Source organism: Suillus clintonianus (assembly GCF_016758775.1).
Source record: "Suillus clintonianus strain FC179 chromosome Unknown DEU56scaffold_33, whole genome shotgun sequence".
NCBI lineage: Eukaryota > Fungi > Basidiomycota > Agaricomycetes > Boletales > Suillaceae > Suillus > Suillus clintonianus.
Genome location: NW_024539257.1, coordinates 24,026 through 41,191, shown reverse-complemented (window position 1 = coordinate 41,191; position 17,166 = coordinate 24,026). Strand labels below are relative to the sequence as shown.

Genomic DNA, 17,166 nt, shown 5'->3' with positions numbered 1-17,166 from the left:
TCAGCAACCATCTCGAATTGCATTTCCCAAGAATCAAGATCTGCCATCATTCATCGCCTTATGTTTATTCTTAGCGTTACGGTGTTTCTTCTTCTCCGAGCTAGCGCTCAATATTAGCGAGAGATATGAAGCAGATTAGACCACAAGTTCACAGCGCTTTGTGCCACTTACGAGTGATAGTGTTTGCTTGCCGTGTCGAACGATGTGCCTCCACTGTGCAAAATGGCAGTTCGCATTGGGAAATGGGGAACAGTTCGCTCAGAGTCATGGCGTCGAAATGAGTTGTGTGTAAGTACGTGACACTGCCGCAACACCGCCACCCTGAGGGTTTCATCATGGGCCTGATGCAGTGAGTCCAGGAGGTGCGGTCACATCACGGCGCCGAGATGGATGGCAAGCATATATGCACACAGCTGTCATGATCACCTAAAATTAACTCAATTACATAACTCGGGAAGCGGAGTCAACTTCTCGCTTGCCCGGTATCATGAATCGTAGTATGCGTGACCTTTCGACTGGTTCTGCGATGGTCAGGCCTGAGGCTTGAATATCTGTGCAGCGAGAAGAGATTGCGTCTCAGAAGCTTTGATACTTACATCCAGATCTCAGGGGCTCTCCAGATTTAGGTAGGCTTGCCAGTGACCCCAAGACGAGAAAAGGAGATGGGTTCAGCGGGTGTTTCTTCCAACGTTTCAACTTCCAAGTCATCATGAACCAGGATATGAAGCCCGAGTTTCTGTTTCTTGCTGATCTCCATATTTACATTCTGACATTCCTTCCTTACCAAGATATTCTTCGGTGCACATCCGTGAGCAGCATTTTACTTGTCGACATTGATCCTCCTAGTAAGCGGGCTTTTGTACTGACAATCGTCTTGCAGGTATGTAGAGACCTTCGCCAGACATACTTGTCGTCTCCTGAGCTTCAGTACCTTGTTGAACTCGGCGGTCAACAACTGCTCCCTGTCGATCTCCGTGTCGATAACCACTGCACTCCCATTTCAGAACGTCTACAACTCCTGAGGGACAAAGCCCACGCATGGTTCAAGTTTGATACTCGACCTACCGAAACAGTCGTCGTGCCAGACAGGTTTCAGTTTAAAACCACATCTGTTTCCAATCAGCATATCACCCTCGTGGACACATGCGAAATACGCTGCCATCCGGGCTTCGCCAAGATTTTTCCAATATTACCAGAGCCCTCACAACAAGCAATTGACCGTGAATGGTATCCAGAGACACTATTTCCAGTTCCTAACGGGCATCAAATTGACTTGCTCATGGACCCAATGCAAAATCTGGTTGCTGCCGCGTACGACGCTAATGATGGGTCGGATGTTTGTATCAACCTACTACCTTTGGATAGAGATGGTACCCACCCCCAAGCTGCTGGACCGACACTTTTTACTTCAACGGCGCTGCCCAGACGCTTGAACGTGCTTTGGAAAGTCGAGAGGTGGAAGCTTAGGGGTCTTGGGAGGCATATCGCTCTCTGGCACAGTTTGCTACTCCATGATCCCGATAGGGTCCTATGGTGGTTGCAGATTTGGGACTGGCAATACTCGGCAACATCCAATGTGAGTGAACCTTGTCAGAAGTAGTTGAAAGCCTCGACGGCCGATACTTGATTTAGAGCGTCCTCAGCGGCACTGAGTTCAACACAAAAACCGACCGATTAATTGATTATTGTTTCCTCGAAAATGACAGATTGCTCATGATTGTCGGTGTCAATTTGAGGGTCTATTTAATTGAAGACATATCCCAGGCGCCGAAATTCCTGGCATGTTTCTTGTTGCCTGCACCAGTGGAGAGTGCACAATTCTTACGCGGCTCAAAGAACGATGTTGCATACAGGTCACAGCCAGGAATGCAACAAGAAATGTGGACATCAGATCCTACGCATCAAGTACTATGCCTGAGCACACGCCCCTTGAATGCATCTCCTCCTCGTGTTCAATTTGTCATTTCCACCAGCATTTTCTTCGATCTCGACTTTTTAGAAGTGTCGGCGACAGCAATACCTTGGAAACATTGGGGCCCATTAAATGCTCGTATAGTACTACGAGGAGTTCCTTGATGCCACTGGTGGGAGTCGAGTCTTGAGGGCTGTCAAGCACCGGCAGGGCCTAGGTCAGTTGGTGAGAGAGCCATCTACGATAGACTTGGATGGAGAGTTGGTAACAACGTCCCTGCCATATGTCGAGGTCCTGTCGAGCAAGAAGTCTATTCCTAATCGTGAGCTAATTGCTTTATCGATCGATGAAAGCAGAATTTGTGCGCTTCATATCTATGCGTGCAGTGTACGCTGTTCCCGGTTTCAAGGAAGAGTCTGATCTGATTTTTAATCTACAGGTCAAGGTCATTAAGATTTGGGACGGGGTTTGAGATGTGATTCCTGTGCTCCATTGAGTAGGCAAATATGTAGGTTCTACATGCAGTAGGAGTAAACTGAAACGGGGAGAATGGAGGAAGGAGAGGAATCCTAATGGGGATGGGAAGCAGTTTGTGGAGTGTATGCGAGACGCAGGCGGTGAGGGTCCGCCAGTCACAGCAGAAGCACTGGTGCTCGTAGTCTGTGGGGTGACTCCTTCAGTGATATTGGACATCTCTGCTGGTGGCGCGCTACCGTTTGATGCACCAGCTGCATTGGAGACCCCAGCGGTAGAAGTGTGGGCTTGCTGGCTGGAGGACATGTAGCTGCACCAAATGCATGTCCCCGCTGATGGTACTAGCGGTGCGCGGTAGGGAAATGTTATCAATGGGGGAAGGAGACCATCTAGAGTGAAAGCGACTCGCCATGCACGTTGTTGTATCTTCAACAGTTCTTCTCTGCTTACATTCTGAACGATGATGTGTTTGTCGGTTCCTGCTGCTAGTTTACTACCATCTGAGGAGTACGACACGGAGTTTGCCTCACTGCCCACTTTGAGTGATCCGAGGACTATTTCACCCGTCTCCCTCCGCCACGCGCATATCGTATCGTCCAATGTTGCCCTTGCAAATGTCTCGTTGTCTGGTGCAAAGACGATGCTCCAAACACTCTCTTCATGTTCCTTGAACGAGATCGGTACTCCCTTGCTTATTGCAACTTCCCAGACCAGGATGCTTCCGTTCTTCGCTCCACTCACAAACTAACGTCCATTGGAGGATGCTGCCCTACCTGTTTTCCCGTATGTCGCCAGAGGAAGTGACGAGGAGACGGGTATCAGGGATGAAAGATACGCTGTCCACCCAGTCTTCATGACCATTGAGCGTCAGTTCTGCGTGAGGTGGTTTCGTTCGGGTGGGAATGGACACTCGGGGAGATGTCTCGTCTTCGTGATTGGTGGTTGCCACCGCCATTGTTCTGTGTCTCGCTCAGCAGGAGCGATGTACGGGAGGCTCATACTTACATGCGCTATCGTTGGTGGTTTCTCTATAGGTCGCTGCTGAATCCCACATCTCTGCCTTGCCGTCGACACGTGGTATCCTCAAACTATCTTGCTCACAACCTCCGTCCATGATATTCTGGTTCACGATCGTCATTGGAGAAGACGCTGTTCGCCATGAAGCATCCCCCAAACCTGCTGATGTTCAATGGGGTGATAAGTTGGCATTGCAGTGAGTTGCTACCCATGATTTCAAACACGGTTTCGCATAACTCACCTGTGTTACAGTGTCACCGAGTGCGTTCAATTCCTGGTCAAATGCTGGAAATATTTTCGGCGGTCATGCAGGGAGTACACAAAGCACATCTCGCAACAGGCAGTACCAAGCACCATGGTCACTTGCGCTGTAGAAGTTCAGGATGTCATATTAGCTCACTCGACTTCTCAGATAGCAATCAAAAAATACCTGGGATGCCTTCTCACACTGCTGGATTCCTCACTGTAGTTTTATCTCTGCTGTCACAATACCGGACTTGTAGCCCAGAGTCCCGCATCCCGAATCTTGAACATCGCAGTTCTCATCAGTCGCGTGCACCTTCTCATTAATTCACAGCTCTATTCCTCTTTGGCATCTAGCGCTCATGCACCTCAGTTCTGTTACATTCTGCACTGATCAACTTCCGACAAGAGATCCAGTTCCACCGCCGGTACTTTCAAGTTGAGAGAAGCCGGCCGCCCGAAGTTTGCTATAAAACGACGGGCTTGAATACTTTCGAGATAGACTTGCATGTTGCCTTGGATGTGTGGAATCAGCGAGAGCTTGGTTCGTGAGTGCGAAATTCGAATATGAAGTTGCCGGTGTCGCAGGCAGAATGTTCTGGAGGAGTCATGATCACAACTTGATCACAACACATTTGTAAACTTTAACCTTCGATTTCTTATAGCTGCATACCTCTTCGCGTGTTAGTCCTTCAGCATTCATCCCTTTTTTTTTTATTACAACGAACTCTGAGCAAGATGGCTATGCCAACTTCCACCGCGAACTGGCACTGGAAAAACAAAAATGTCACACCATGGGCAAAGGAATGGTTCCAGCGAGAGCTGACAGCTATCGTGATCGAAGGGACCGAGGGAAACGTCGCGATTTCTTCTGTGAGGATCGACGAAGGTGATGTCGAGCTCGGTCAGCGCAAGTCTAAGTGCGTATTCTCTTCTCTCTACACTTTGCGCATTCATAATGAGATCTTTTTGTCACTTTCAGGTTGATCACGATATATGACATTCCTATCAGGGTAGATTGGCAAGGGGCCACGAGTGATGGAACAAATGTAACTGGGAAACTCAGTATTCCAGAAGTCTCGCATGAAATCACGCTGGATAAGCTGTCTGACTATGTTGTGCGTTTCCCAATTCTCAACGCGGAGACCATGAAATTGAAGTGTTTTGATCAAAGTACAACTGGACGCTCGACACTGCTTCTAGTCCCGCTGTGAATGCGCTCTTCGCTTTCGTGAGGACGCGTCTTCCACCCGCTCTCGAGGCCAAGTTTGCCGAGTTCCCTGCAGCTCTCATTGATACTCATGGAAAGGACCTTACTGTCAGCGGTGAAGCTAGCCGCACAGGTACACCAGCTCCTTCTATCAGCGCATCTGTTGCGACGGCCGCATCAGCATCTACGACCGTTCCAAAACCTGCCCCGGTCAAAGAGGTTCAAATGAACACGTCCAGTGTGGTCAAGGAAGCGACGTTTATGGCTGCTGCAGATGATCTTTTCGGGCTCTTCACGGACGAAAAGAGAATTCCTTCCTGGACCCGTGCACCGGCTCAGGTAATTCGGGAGCACGTTTGTGAGCTAATTAGGCTGACGTGGTTCCTTTGGTAGTCTGCAGCGCAAGTAGACACTGAGTACTCGTTGTTTGGTGGTGGTGTCAAGGGCAAGTACGTGTCACTGACGCTAGGCAAGGAGATTGTGCAGACTTGGGCTTTGCAAAGTCCTACGTGGCCATCAGGTTGGAGATTTTTCTTGATTCGTATTGTAGTGGAAGCGCCTGAATTTTCATTGTACCAGGGCACTTTGCGACTTTGACAACGACTTTTGAGCAGTCTTCTGATTCGACGAAAGTGAGGTTTACTCTTGATGGTGTGCCGAAAGGCATGGAAGACGAAATTACGAGGAATTTGGAGGGATACTAGTACGTACGCCTCATCCATAGTGCTTTCGTGAATTGACATATGGCTTCTCCAGCATACACGGCCTCAAATCTATTGGGTACGTACAGCTCATACCCTACATCAAACCTTTACCATCTCCCACTCGTTCTCGTACTCGCACTTCTTCCAAACCTACGAGTTCTGCTTCGTCGGCTGCGACGGCTCTAGGGATAGCCGTGGTCATCCTTGTCGCGGCGTTCACCATACCTTACCTCTCAGTGTCCCCGATCACCTTGCGTTCCTCTGCGAAATAACGTTATTTGTATACTGATAATGCCACTTTTGCGTGTTTTGGTTTTGATACAGGTTGGGTACTGTTCTCTGACCGAGTCGCTTCGGGCGATGAAAGGAAAGGAAATGCCATTAAGTGTATCGCAGGTCATATCGGTGATCAAGAAGAAATGCGCGGTGTAGGAGGATTTATAGAGTAGAACCGAACGTGGAATGGTGTATAGAATCGGTAGAAATGGATACATTTCGAGTCTAGTAGCGGTGCCAATACCACGTAAAGTCGGACCCCAGACCCCGAGACCAACAATTTTGGGTCTTCGGTTTGGTTGGCTGTTCTTCGTCTTGACCTTCTCATCGTCGTTTGCACCACCAGCTCATTTTCATACTTTCCCCTCCACCCACTTGACATTTCGAAGCTATGGCTGCTGCCGCTGTCGAGGAAATCCGTGCGACGTCCTATGTCGGTTTTGACTCTATTACGCAGCAGATTGAGCACAAGCTCTTGAAGCGTGGTTTCCAGTTCAACGTCATTGTTGTTGGTGCGTTTGATATGGTTTTGTGGTTGTTAATCTATCTACGAGGCTAAGTGATACGTGTTGGATTTAGGACAAACCGGTCTCGGGAAGTCGACGTTGATCAACACCGTTTTTGCGTCGCACCTTATTGACTCCAAGGGCCGGTTGGAGTCGAACGAGCCTGTTAGGCAGACCACTGAGATTCAAGCCGTCTCACATGGTCAGTTGCGTTTTCAAAGTCGTGTCGAGCAGTGTTCACGCTGTGTTCCCAACAGTTATCGTCGAAAATGGCGTCAAATTGCGCCTCAACATTGTTGACACGCCTGGGTACGGCGACCAAGTCAACAATGAGAACTGGTAGGTTCATTTACGCGTTTTTGTGTAGTGTTATTCATAGGCGTGCAGCTGGGATCCTATTGTGAAGTACATCAAGGACCAGCACAGCGCGTATTTGCGCAAGGAGTTGACGGCCATGCGTGACCGGTATATTCTGGACACGCGTATTCACTGCTGTTTGTACTTCATCAGCCCCACGGGACACTCGCTTCGTGCTATCGACGTTATTGTGATGAAGAAACTGAGCGAGGTTGTGAATGTCGTGCCTGTGATTGCCAAGGCGGACAGCTTGACCTTGGAGGAGAGGGTCGCATTCAAGCAAAAGGTCGGTGGGATCTTATGAACGTTCGTTCATATGCTCACCGAGTTTCAGATTCGCGCAGAGCTGGTGCACCACAACATCCGCTTGTACCCCTTCGACACGGATGAGAATGACGAGGAAGAGATTCAGTTGAACGAGTCAATCAGGGTATGTATATTTGTATTGAAGCTGTATTGATTACTGAGATCCTTTTTAGAGCGTGATTCCCTTCGCTGTCGTCGGCTCTGAGCGGAGTGTGATTATTGACGGGAAGTCAGTTCGGGGTCGCAAGAACCGGTGGGGCGTGGTTAATGTTGAGGATGAGAACCACTGCGAGTTCATGCACCTGCGAAACTTCCTGACAAGGTTTGTGGCGTGCGTTGATATTTTCGGGTCCGGATTCTCACCATGGGATGCTATAGGACACACCTACAAGACCTAATTGAGACTACTGCCCAGATTCACTATGAGGCGTTCCGTTCGAAGCAATTGCTTGCTCTCAAGGAGGGTGTACAGCAAAGACCACCTACCAACCAATAGATTGGTATTCCCCTGGTTGTGATGTGAGTATCACTGGATTTCAGATGAAAATGCTGTATTCTGAAGAATGCACAGGAAAATCCAAATCATGATACCCTGTTGGTTCTGGACTTGCTTCTGCGCTGGTTTGTTTTCGATGGATTTTTTACCTACCTTGTTGCGTATGATCTCAGTTGTCGCCACCACGTTCATTTTCGTCTAACTCTCATACCTTAATATATGGTTTCACTTGATCCTGAAAGGTTCCAAGCTAGTTCCAAGTATAGGTAAGACTCCGTAAGAGTGTTACTGGGGCCGCCGTAGAGTATAATTAGCTGCCCAGGGTTCACAATTGAACACATGGCCCGTCGAAAGACACGACATGATGGAATCAGATGGATGGACTGCCATAAGATTATTACAAACTGGACGGAGGATATGAGACTTTTTGCGAGACAGCGGATCTGAAGGCGTGGCCCGGATGGGTCAGCAATAGTTGTGTCATCAGGAATCACTGAATCAGCACATCGGGCGCTGCTTCGGCATCTTAGCTACGTTATGACTCTCTGACTAAATCTCTTCCTTCCATTAATATTCCCTCCCTCTCTCCCTCCCCCCTTCCTTCTTGTCCAGAGCGTCCATATGGCAAAGCGTCGCTCCAGCCTCGCTGCCTGGTACGACAAGGTAGTCAATTTCAACGTAGAGTCTTTATTCGCCCGTCATCCTGGCCCGGGAGCTCCTCGAACCGTATTCTTTAACCAGAATCTCCCAGATTCGTACTTTGATCACAAGGGAAAGCCAAAGAAAGAACATGTCTACCCCACTAACCAGGTCATCTCATCCAAGTACACAATAATCACATTTCTGCCCAGAAACCTCCTGGAACAGTTCAGGCGAATAGCAAATATGTATGACTCCACTACTAGCACCGCTTCTGACGACTAACCCCTCCTGCAGTTTCTTTGCATTCATAGCTATTCTGCAGTTCTTCCCCGAATTTTCCACCATCTCTCCAGGTCTCGTCATCATACCCATCCTTATCGTGCTCGGCATCACTGCTCTAAAGGATGGCTACGAGGACGTCAAGCGTCACCAGTCAGACCGCCACGTAAACCACTCTCAGGTTCGCGTCCTCGCGGGTGGCGATTGGGTTAACCCGAATATGAACGGCAGAAAAAGCCGGACCTTCGTCAGGGGCATCATCCCGACTAGGCGTCCAAAACGGAAGGATGTAGAGGCGACTACGCAGGACCCTGATATTGAGTATGACCGGGCAGATTCGATGGAGGAGGGTGAACATCATTTGTTTGGGCACAGCGGGGAGAATAACAGGCCCCATTGGAAAAAGACCAAGTGGGAGGACATTCGGGTTGGAGATTTTGTCAAGATCATGGACAATGAGCCTATCCCGGCTGATATCCTCATATGTGCCACCTCGGATGAGGAGAACGTGGCGTTCGTAGAGACGAAGAACCTTGATGGAGAGACGAATCTCAAGTCACGAAACGCATGTCCGGCTCTTACTGATCTTCGCTTTGCTGCCGATTGTGTTTCTAAATCTCATACATTCTCTGTCGAGTGCGATCGGCCGGACACGAACATGTACAGGTTCAATGCCGCAGTCACTCGCAATGGAGAAAAGTTTCCGGTGGACGTCCAGACAGTTCTCCTTCGCGGCACTGTACTGCGGAATACGAACTGGGTCATTGGCGTCGTCCTCTTCACTGGCGTTGACACCAAAATAATCCTGAATTCCGGTGGTACGCCCAGTAAACGGAGCCGAGTGGAGAGGCAGATCAACCCCCAGGTGTAAGTCTTATCCTTATTGGGTCTTTTGCGTATCTGAATGCTCCATTTTCAGCTTGGCGAACTTGGCGATTCTGGCGATGATGGGAGTCGTGTGTGGTATTGCCGATTCCAAGATTGAACAGACGAAATACCCAGAGGGTGCTCCTTGGCTATACGGCGATAACACTTCTAGTGATAACCCGAAGATCAACGGACTGATCACTTGGGCTTTTGCACTGATCACGTTCGTGTTCATGTTCGTCTTCCTTGTCGAAAACTCATCAATGGTAACAGGTTCCAAAACATTGTGCCCATATCCCTGTACATCTCCATAGAGTTTGTGAAGACATGCCAGGCGCTCTTCATCTACTTTGATTACGACATTTTCTACCAAAAGAAGAATCAGCCGACTATTGCCCGGAGTTATAACTTGTCTGATGACCTTGGGCAGATAGAGTACATATTTTCGGACAAGACCGGTACTCTGACACAGGTGCGCTTGCTGTGGCATCTGGGTACTCACCCCTTTAACGTTCTTTGTTTTTTCCTTATAGAATTCTATGGTCTTTAGAGAATGTTCCATAGCAGGAACAGTATATCACGGTGATCCGGAAGAGGAAGAGGATGATGACATCAAGAAATCCACAGGGACCGGTACGGAAATCGTTCGTGAAACCAGCAACGACTCCTCCTATGCCTCGACCTCCGCACGAGGGGACCATCCTACCGTCAAACTTTCCAGCGGTGTCCTCAAACATTTCAAGGACGAGCGCCTCTCCCAAGACCTCGCACGCGCGGTAGAAGCCGAACCAGACTCTGAAAACGCTACCCAGGCGCGCTCGCTTAACGGCTTTTTCTCGGTCTTGGCACTTTGTCATACCGTTCTCACTGCTGTCGATCCTGCGACAGGTGCGATCGAGTACAAAGCACAATCACCTGACGAAGCTGCTCTCGTCCAAGCCGCCGCTGACGTCGGATTCATCTTTCGCGGACGTGAGAAGGAGATTCTGCGTTTACAGACACCTTTCTCGAAAGAGACCGAGCGGTTTGAGCTGCTTAATATTCTAGAGTTCACGAGCGCACGGAAACGGATGAGCATCATTGCCAGGAAACTGGATGATCAAGATGGGAGACTGTTTTTGCTTACGAAAGGCGCGGATAATGTTATTTTTGAGCGGCTCAAGCCTGGTGCAGATGATTTGAAGCGGACGACTGAGGCGCATTTGGAGGATTTTGCGAATGCTGGGTTGAGGACGTTGACTCTGGCATACAAGGTTATTCAGGGTAAGTTGTGTCTTGCTTTTGCTTCCACTTGACTGAAGGGTTCATGCAGATGATGAATACGAGGCCTGGGCTGAGCGCTACCATGAAGCCTCTACTGCTCTGGATGATCGTGAAGGCAAGATTGAGGAAGTCTGTGATGAGATGGAACGCGAGCTGCGACTACTTGGTGCCACTGCCATTGAAGATCGTCTCCAGGATGGTGTGCCAGAAACGATCGCTGATCTCAAGGTCGCTGGAATCAAGGTCTGGGTTGCCACCGGTGACAAGCTCGAGACTGCCATTGGTGCGTATTCATTCTCTTTTCCAGGAGTCTGTCTCACAAGTATTCGCTGCAGCTATCGGCCGCAGCACGAATCTCATCGCTGAGGAGTCCAATATCATCATCATCCGCGGTAGCGACCGCGTTCAACAACAGATGATTCAGGCGGTGGAGGAATTCTTCCCGGAAAGCGGTATACTCGATGAGCACGGCCTTGTCACTTCTGCACCTAAATCGCCATCAGCAGAATCAACTAGAGCCTTCCCCATGCGGCGACTAAGCAGTGGTGTCCGTGATATCGTCGGAGACAATAACGGTGACCGACCTGGGGGATTTGTACTTGTCATCGATGGTGCTGCGCTGGACCACGCCCTTCCTGATGACGACCACAAGGCTCTTCTTCTCCGTCTTGCTACCCAATGCGAGGGCGTCATCTGTTGCCGTGTCTCCCCACTGCAGAAAGCGCTTGTGGTGAAGATGGTCAAAGATGGTCTTGGCGTGATGACCCTTGCCATTGGTGATGGCGCGAACGATGTCAGCATGATTCAGGCTGCGGACGTTGGTGTCGGCATTAATGGTGAGGAGGGTCTGCAGGCTGTCAACTCGTCAGACTATGCTATTGCACAGGTGCGTGATTCGGGCTTGGTTTTAGCTACGTCGCTCATACTAGAACAGTTCCGGTTCCTCAAGAAATTGCTTCTTGTTCATGGTCACTGGTCTTACGCTCGTAACGGAATTATGTCAGTCCGTTCGTGTTTGAGCTTGAAGTCAGAGCTGATGCTTTTAAATATAGGATTGTCAACTTTTTCTATAAGAACATTGTGTGTATTGGCGTTTTGTGGTGGTTCCAGATTTATTGTGGATGGAGTTCGGCTTAGTGAGTTTATGCACTCGTGTCAATCTTGCTTAGTTGCTGACTTTTTCCTGCAGCGCATTCGAGTATACTTACCTGTTGTTCTGGAACTCATTTTGGACGATTGCTCCTGTTCTCGGGATCGGTCTGTTTGACCGGATAGTTGGTAAGATCACATCACTAGAGATATGAGTTCGGGGTTTCTTATCAGTTGTACAGATGCCGATGTTCTGATGGCCTTCCCGGAACTTTATCGCTATGGTCGCGAACGGACGTGGTTCTCTATGAAATCATTCATTATCTACATGCTTGATGGAGTCGTACAGGTACGAGGCATCTTTCTTCGGGTTTATCGGCCTTCTGACATCCATCCAGTCTGTCTCGATATACTTTATCATCACCTACACCTACCTCACGACTACTACCCGTACTGATGGATACGGTATAGCGTTGTATGAGTATTCGACGGTAAGTTCTATTAATCTGACTGGTGTCTTGTTGTTGACGACAGTCCTCTCAGACCATGGTTTTTGCCACCGTCATCGTTGTCAGCCTGTTCAATGGCTTGAACACGAATGTCTGGACTGCCTGGGTCTTCTTTGCTGTCTTCATCGGTATCATTATTCTCTGGTTATTCACGGCGAGTTGCCTAGCGCTCTCCTTATCGTCTGCGAGACTGACATCTCCACCAGGTTATCTACGACGCAATCAGCCCGGGATGGATAGTAACCAACGTCTACGGCAACAATCACTACTTGTTTGCATCGGCTTATTTCTGGCTGTGTCAACCCCTTGTCATCGCCATTGCTCTTCTTCCACGATACCTCTATCGCTCGTGGCAATTGGGATACGCACCCGGCGACCTAGAGGTGCTACGCTACATCCGGAAAACACAGCCTGATCTTGACATGGCGACGCTACGCAGTGAATCGGAGCGCTCGAGACCATATGCGTCTTCAAGACGACGCCCGTCCTCACGCTTGTCACGAGCATCGATTGCTTGTTCCAGCACAGAGTCATTTGATTTACGGAGAACGCAAGATCCGCGCTGTGCGAGCCGAACTGACATGTCCACTGGCATACGCTCCGTGCACCGCGGGTTTGACTTTGCGACGGAAGAAGGTGGCGTTGCAATGCGACGCATGCAGACCAATCTGTCGGAGCGGAGACAGAGTAGCCGCAATCTGCCTTCACTAGGGCAGGTCTCACCGAAGCGCAGTATACGGTTATTCTCCTCTCTCCGCCGCAAAAAGTCGTCGCAGCCTACTCTTAAGAAGGAAGATTGATGATGCTTTTTGATTTGCATGCCATGATTTACTTTTTCTACATTATTCATCGCATTGTGCTCATCACTTCCCCACTCCATGTGCACGGCCATACTCATTGTATTCCTCTCCCACCTATTTATCATATCGGGCTATCTACTAGTAACACCTGAACGACACATCCTGATGCACGAATATCAGAATTGATAATACACGGCTTAATTTCTGAAAACTCGGTCGTAAATGAAATAATAAAGATAGGGCAAAAAAACAAGATAACAAGGGACCACAACGTTAGGTACTTCAAAGTTCGGGACTGTCGCTGTGCTGCGAGAACTTGAGCTTCTTCCTGGGGCTTGGGGTGGAAATGATGACTTCAGCGATGAGCTTGCGTTTCTTGGGTGAACGTGGGGGAGTTGATGGTTCGATAACGGGCACGCGGCTCGGTGTTGGAGTGTATGCGGAGGATCGTGAGCGAGTAGAGGGTCTGGCGGAAGTTCCTTCATCTTGGACGTCGTCCATGCACACAGGTATTCGTACAATGGGCAGAGCATCAGCGTCATCCTCAGATTCGCACATGTGCTGCACCTCCTTTTCTTCGGTGTCAGATTCGGCAATATCCTTGGCTTTGCCTCGCCGCTTCTTCGTGCTTCCCTTTGACTTCCCCTTCTTCCCCGTCTTGTGCTCATCCCCTTTGCCCTGCTCGTGAACTGAACACAATTCCACTGCTATTCCAGCTCGGAGAAGGACATCGATCCAGAGCTATGTATAACGTTCATGAAAGTTAGATTGGACACATGCACAGAAGCTTGTTGACAACGACCTTTTGGTTTTCCTGGAGACTATCCCCTGGACCCTTGACTTCGACAAACTTACATTTTCCTGTCTCTGCATTCCACACAAAGAGATCTGGCCCGCCGGAGCTGCGCCCAGCGTAGTCTTCACAAAGAAGATGGCATATCACAGACAGCGCTGTCCCGCCAAGACACTACAAATGCGTCAGTTACGAGCATACTTAAAACGAAGTTTGCACTCACACGAACTATTTGTACGATTTCCCCTTCCTCTAGTAAATCCCAATCTACACCTACGCACCACGTCTTGCGCGCTCTATGCTCTGCTTCTACTCGTTTCACGATTTCCTCTCCTCGTCCATCCTCGAGTTCCTTGAGCCTTGCTTCGATGGCATCTCGTCGAGCATGATAAAATGAGTCTTCTGCAATGTCCAACGGTGCAGTCTGGAAAGGGGTCTCGAAGGCACCGGGGATAGGGAGGAAGATGATATCCCAGAAGAGGATACCGAAGAGGGTAGCGATGATCCTAGTTTCAGAGTATATGCTACAAAATTGGGTATTCATGCGAATGTAAAGGGAGAAATGCGAGATAGACATACCCTTTGAACCCCTGGTCCTCGTACCATTGTAGTGCGAGCGTCTCAACATTTACTTCTAGGTCACCTCGTCCGACCCAGATGGACTTTCCTTTCTCCTCTCTCCGTTCCACGGTCTAGGGACAAGTGAATTTCTGGCTTCTCATCAAGAACACAAGAACTCACTTTCTCGACTTTTACCGAGATAGGTGTCTCATCTACTTTCGTAGCGCCAGGTTTCGTTGGCGACAAAAATTTTGTGATGTCTCCTGCCTGAGCAATAGAAGCTTTGGCAATGTTTCGCCCATTACGGTCGAGTTTTAAACTCGCTGCACGGTGGCGCACGCGCACTCCTTCGAAGGAGACCCACTCAGGAGGTTGGAGGTTCCATTCGCTCGTATGCCGATCTGCAGGGTCGACTTTGAGCTTTTTCTCGAGGGCTGTCAAGCGGCGGTCAAGTTTGGGACGAAAGACTATCCAGTCATCAGCCAGGACACAACAGCTATTTCTAGATCTCGACCAACCAATATGCGTATCATCGTCTTTTAGAGCTTCAACACATGCGTCAAGCGCGTCATCATTTCTCGCTGCGTACTTCTCTAGGATCAGGGCCCGGCGCTCGTGCCACCTCCCCCGTCGTCCGCGACGCCACCGCTTCTGCGCAAGGAGGGACTCGAGGACTCTGAGTTCATATTCGTATTCCCCGAGGATACCGAGCGCATGCGCGCCTTTACCAACGAGGCGAGTTAGGACGTACCCTACAAAATATGTTAAGCAAGTGGGTACATATGGTGGATGGAATATTCCTACCGCTTTCAAACCTCTCCAATCCATACCCCCTCTCCTTCCCTTCAAGCCCACCTTCGCTTTTCATCTTCACGAGATCCTGCCACTGCGGGTACACCTCCTCAAAGATCTCCTTCGCTATTCGCGCCCCACGCACACGCACAGAGTCTGCTTTCTCAGTCTTGACAAACACACCAGATCTGGGTGGCTTGCCATTGCCATTTGAAGCAGGTGATGCAAAGGCGTTTGACACAGGGGTTTGCACAGTCTTCGCGGACATTGGTGTCTGCGGTACTCCGGGTGCAGTACTTGGTGTTATTGGCGTCTTGAATCGAGGTCCATCTGCAGCTGGAGTCTTGAATTCCCTATCGGCTCCCACTGCTGCAAAGTTCCCGGCAAACACGGCATCTACAATTTCTTCTTGCTCGAGCGCTCGTTCGTAAGCGAGAAGTGCTTCGCGTGTAGGCCAGATGTCCTTCGTACGTGTAAAGGCTATGCTTGCATAGGAGCGCTTCTTAAACCGTGAGAGCAGGGCGGGCAGAAGAAGACCCTGGGAGGATTGAGTCCTACATTATAGGTTAGATTGTGGTGCAGAGAAGGCGCGAAAAAGTGCAGAGGGAGAAGATGAGACGCACAGCCTGAAATAAATTATGTTTGCCCGTCTTACGAACCGGCAAAAGCCTTCATGTACACGCACACACTTGCCGAGTGTGCGGATAACAATATCGCGTAGTCGTTTCTGGGTTGTCTCGCGACCGAAAGGAAGGGAGGTTTGTCGGAAAACAGCTGTTGATGTGACCATTGTAGACATTTTGGATGTCGATCGAATCTTGGACGTCGTCGTAGCACAGGCGAATGATGATACTAGTGTTGACTGTGTACAGGAACCTCTTAGAAGGGCGTATATAATATCGGGCTGTATTTGCGAAGATTCACAAAATCAGGACTGAAGGTGACAAGGACTACGAGGACGCACTTTTGAACCACCCTTGAAACGCATCTGCTTCGCGATGCAACGTAGCTCGTCGACTTTGAGGCACTCAAGGAGGGCAGGAAGGTCCATTTGAGACTCGTCTTCTGCTAGAATGCCTTCAGGCTCTGGGAGTGTATCAACATGGTTAGTGAACTTGGTATCGGCCATAGGAAGGTCTTCGAGTTTTATAGAAGAGGGACCAGCAATAGCATTTGCAGCAGAGAGCGTTGCATCCAAAGGTATTGAGACTTCCTCAGTGTTGTTAGTGGATGGAGCGGGTGGTGATGGCTGGTGCAAGTGCGGTACAGGTATTTCCTGAGGTTGTAAAATATGTGAAGGTAGGGAAGGTGGTGGGTAGACATCGTCGTCGAGCGTGAGGTCTATTATTTCCCTCTCTTCTACAGCCATCTTGGTATCCCCTTCGTTTATAACGTCGACTTTCACTTGACCTGGTACAAAGCATATCTCGTCGATAGCTTGAATAAGTCCTTCTTTGCTCCCTATTTCTGCCTCATATTTCAGCGAGTCAAGACGGTGCCATGCATTGAATTTTCGCAGGAGAAGCTTCGTGATAAGAAATTTTGCACTTGCTATGTACCACTGAGTTTAGCTCGAAAGGTTATGATGTAAACATACGCGAAAGTCTGTCATATCTCTGGAAGTAATCGAGTTCTGAAATGTCGAATAAATGCGCCTCAGTCTCTATCAAAGTCCTGAGCATGTCTGAGTGTACGCGTGTTCAACATCCTCGAGAATGCAATATTGATACAGGACACACCTTCAAAAAGATCAACGTATGCATTTGATTTCTTGTCAGATGCATCTCCTGTCTCCCGAATCTGATCGTAGTTCTCCGCAAGGCGCTCGCCTTCGCGTGTTTGAGTTTCGTATGGAGAGTCACTTCCAAATCCGCCACCGGAGAATATGAGTGTACCAACTGAGGCCGCGTTTGGTGAGCTTGGGCTCATTGTCGGGGTTAAGTAGTACTAGTCTTGATGGGAACGTGTTCTCATGGCGCAGGCGCAAGTGCATCGCGATCACGTGGGTTTCATTTGCCTTATTTTTCCAAATTAGGAAGGTCTACATACGAGTGATGTTCTGTTCTTATT

At 49.2% G+C, this 17,166-nt stretch overlaps 5 protein-coding genes across 5 annotated transcripts; 4 read left to right on the top strand and 1 right to left on the bottom strand.

The window, feature by feature from the left end:
* Positions 1 to 222: 222 nt before the first annotated feature.
* Positions 223 to 2,384, top strand: DEU56DRAFT_755863 (uncharacterized protein; the record flags this gene model as incomplete). Its single annotated transcript, XM_041349959.1, has 7 exons — positions 223 to 288; positions 327 to 349; positions 610 to 808; positions 881 to 1,576; positions 1,633 to 1,905; positions 2,057 to 2,234; positions 2,269 to 2,384. The coding sequence occupies 7 exons, from the start codon at positions 223 to 225 to the stop codon at positions 2,382 to 2,384; spliced, it is 1,551 nt and encodes a 516-aa protein (XP_041208669.1).
* A 2,006-nt stretch (positions 2,385 to 4,390) lies between these two features.
* On the top strand, positions 4,391 to 5,560 carry DEU56DRAFT_736428 (activator of Hsp90 ATPase; the record flags this gene model as incomplete). The annotated part of the gene is made up of 5 exons (XM_041348506.1): positions 4,391 to 4,566; positions 4,629 to 4,764; positions 4,821 to 5,195; positions 5,250 to 5,376; positions 5,436 to 5,560. The coding sequence occupies 5 exons, from the start codon at positions 4,391 to 4,393 to the stop codon at positions 5,558 to 5,560; spliced, it is 939 nt and encodes a 312-aa protein (XP_041208668.1).
* A 667-nt stretch (positions 5,561 to 6,227) lies between these two features.
* On the top strand, positions 6,228 to 7,501 carry DEU56DRAFT_736441 (Septin-type guanine nucleotide-binding (G) domain-containing protein; the record flags this gene model as incomplete). The annotated part of the gene is made up of 7 exons (XM_041348509.1): positions 6,228 to 6,348; positions 6,416 to 6,544; positions 6,600 to 6,681; positions 6,730 to 6,985; positions 7,034 to 7,129; positions 7,179 to 7,327; positions 7,384 to 7,501. The coding sequence occupies 7 exons, from the start codon at positions 6,228 to 6,230 to the stop codon at positions 7,499 to 7,501; spliced, it is 951 nt and encodes a 316-aa protein (XP_041208667.1).
* Positions 7,502 to 7,793: 292 nt separating this feature from the next.
* On the top strand, positions 7,794 to 12,950 carry DEU56DRAFT_886925 (uncharacterized protein; the record flags this gene model as incomplete). The annotated part of the gene is made up of 14 exons (XM_041356211.1): positions 7,794 to 8,388; positions 8,438 to 9,289; positions 9,342 to 9,512; positions 9,563 to 9,761; positions 9,823 to 10,552; positions 10,602 to 10,835; positions 10,888 to 11,438; positions 11,487 to 11,551; positions 11,605 to 11,688; positions 11,742 to 11,830; positions 11,884 to 11,990; positions 12,040 to 12,132; positions 12,185 to 12,330; positions 12,377 to 12,950. Exons 1-14 carry the CDS (start codon positions 8,123 to 8,125, stop codon positions 12,948 to 12,950), a joined length of 4,161 nt encoding a protein of 1,386 aa, XP_041208666.1. The 5' UTR covers positions 7,794 to 8,122.
* Positions 12,951 to 13,232: 282 nt separating this feature from the next.
* On the bottom strand, positions 13,233 to 17,025 carry DEU56DRAFT_871302 (uncharacterized protein; the record flags this gene model as incomplete). The annotated part of the gene is made up of 10 exons (XM_041355688.1): positions 13,233 to 13,691; positions 13,806 to 13,868; positions 13,967 to 14,267; positions 14,323 to 14,435; positions 14,485 to 15,056; positions 15,109 to 15,650; positions 15,752 to 15,870; positions 16,061 to 16,647; positions 16,694 to 16,780; positions 16,836 to 17,025. 10 exons carry the CDS (start codon positions 17,023 to 17,025, stop codon positions 13,233 to 13,235), a joined length of 3,033 nt encoding a protein of 1,010 aa, XP_041208665.1.
* Positions 17,026 to 17,166: the final 141 nt, after the last annotated feature.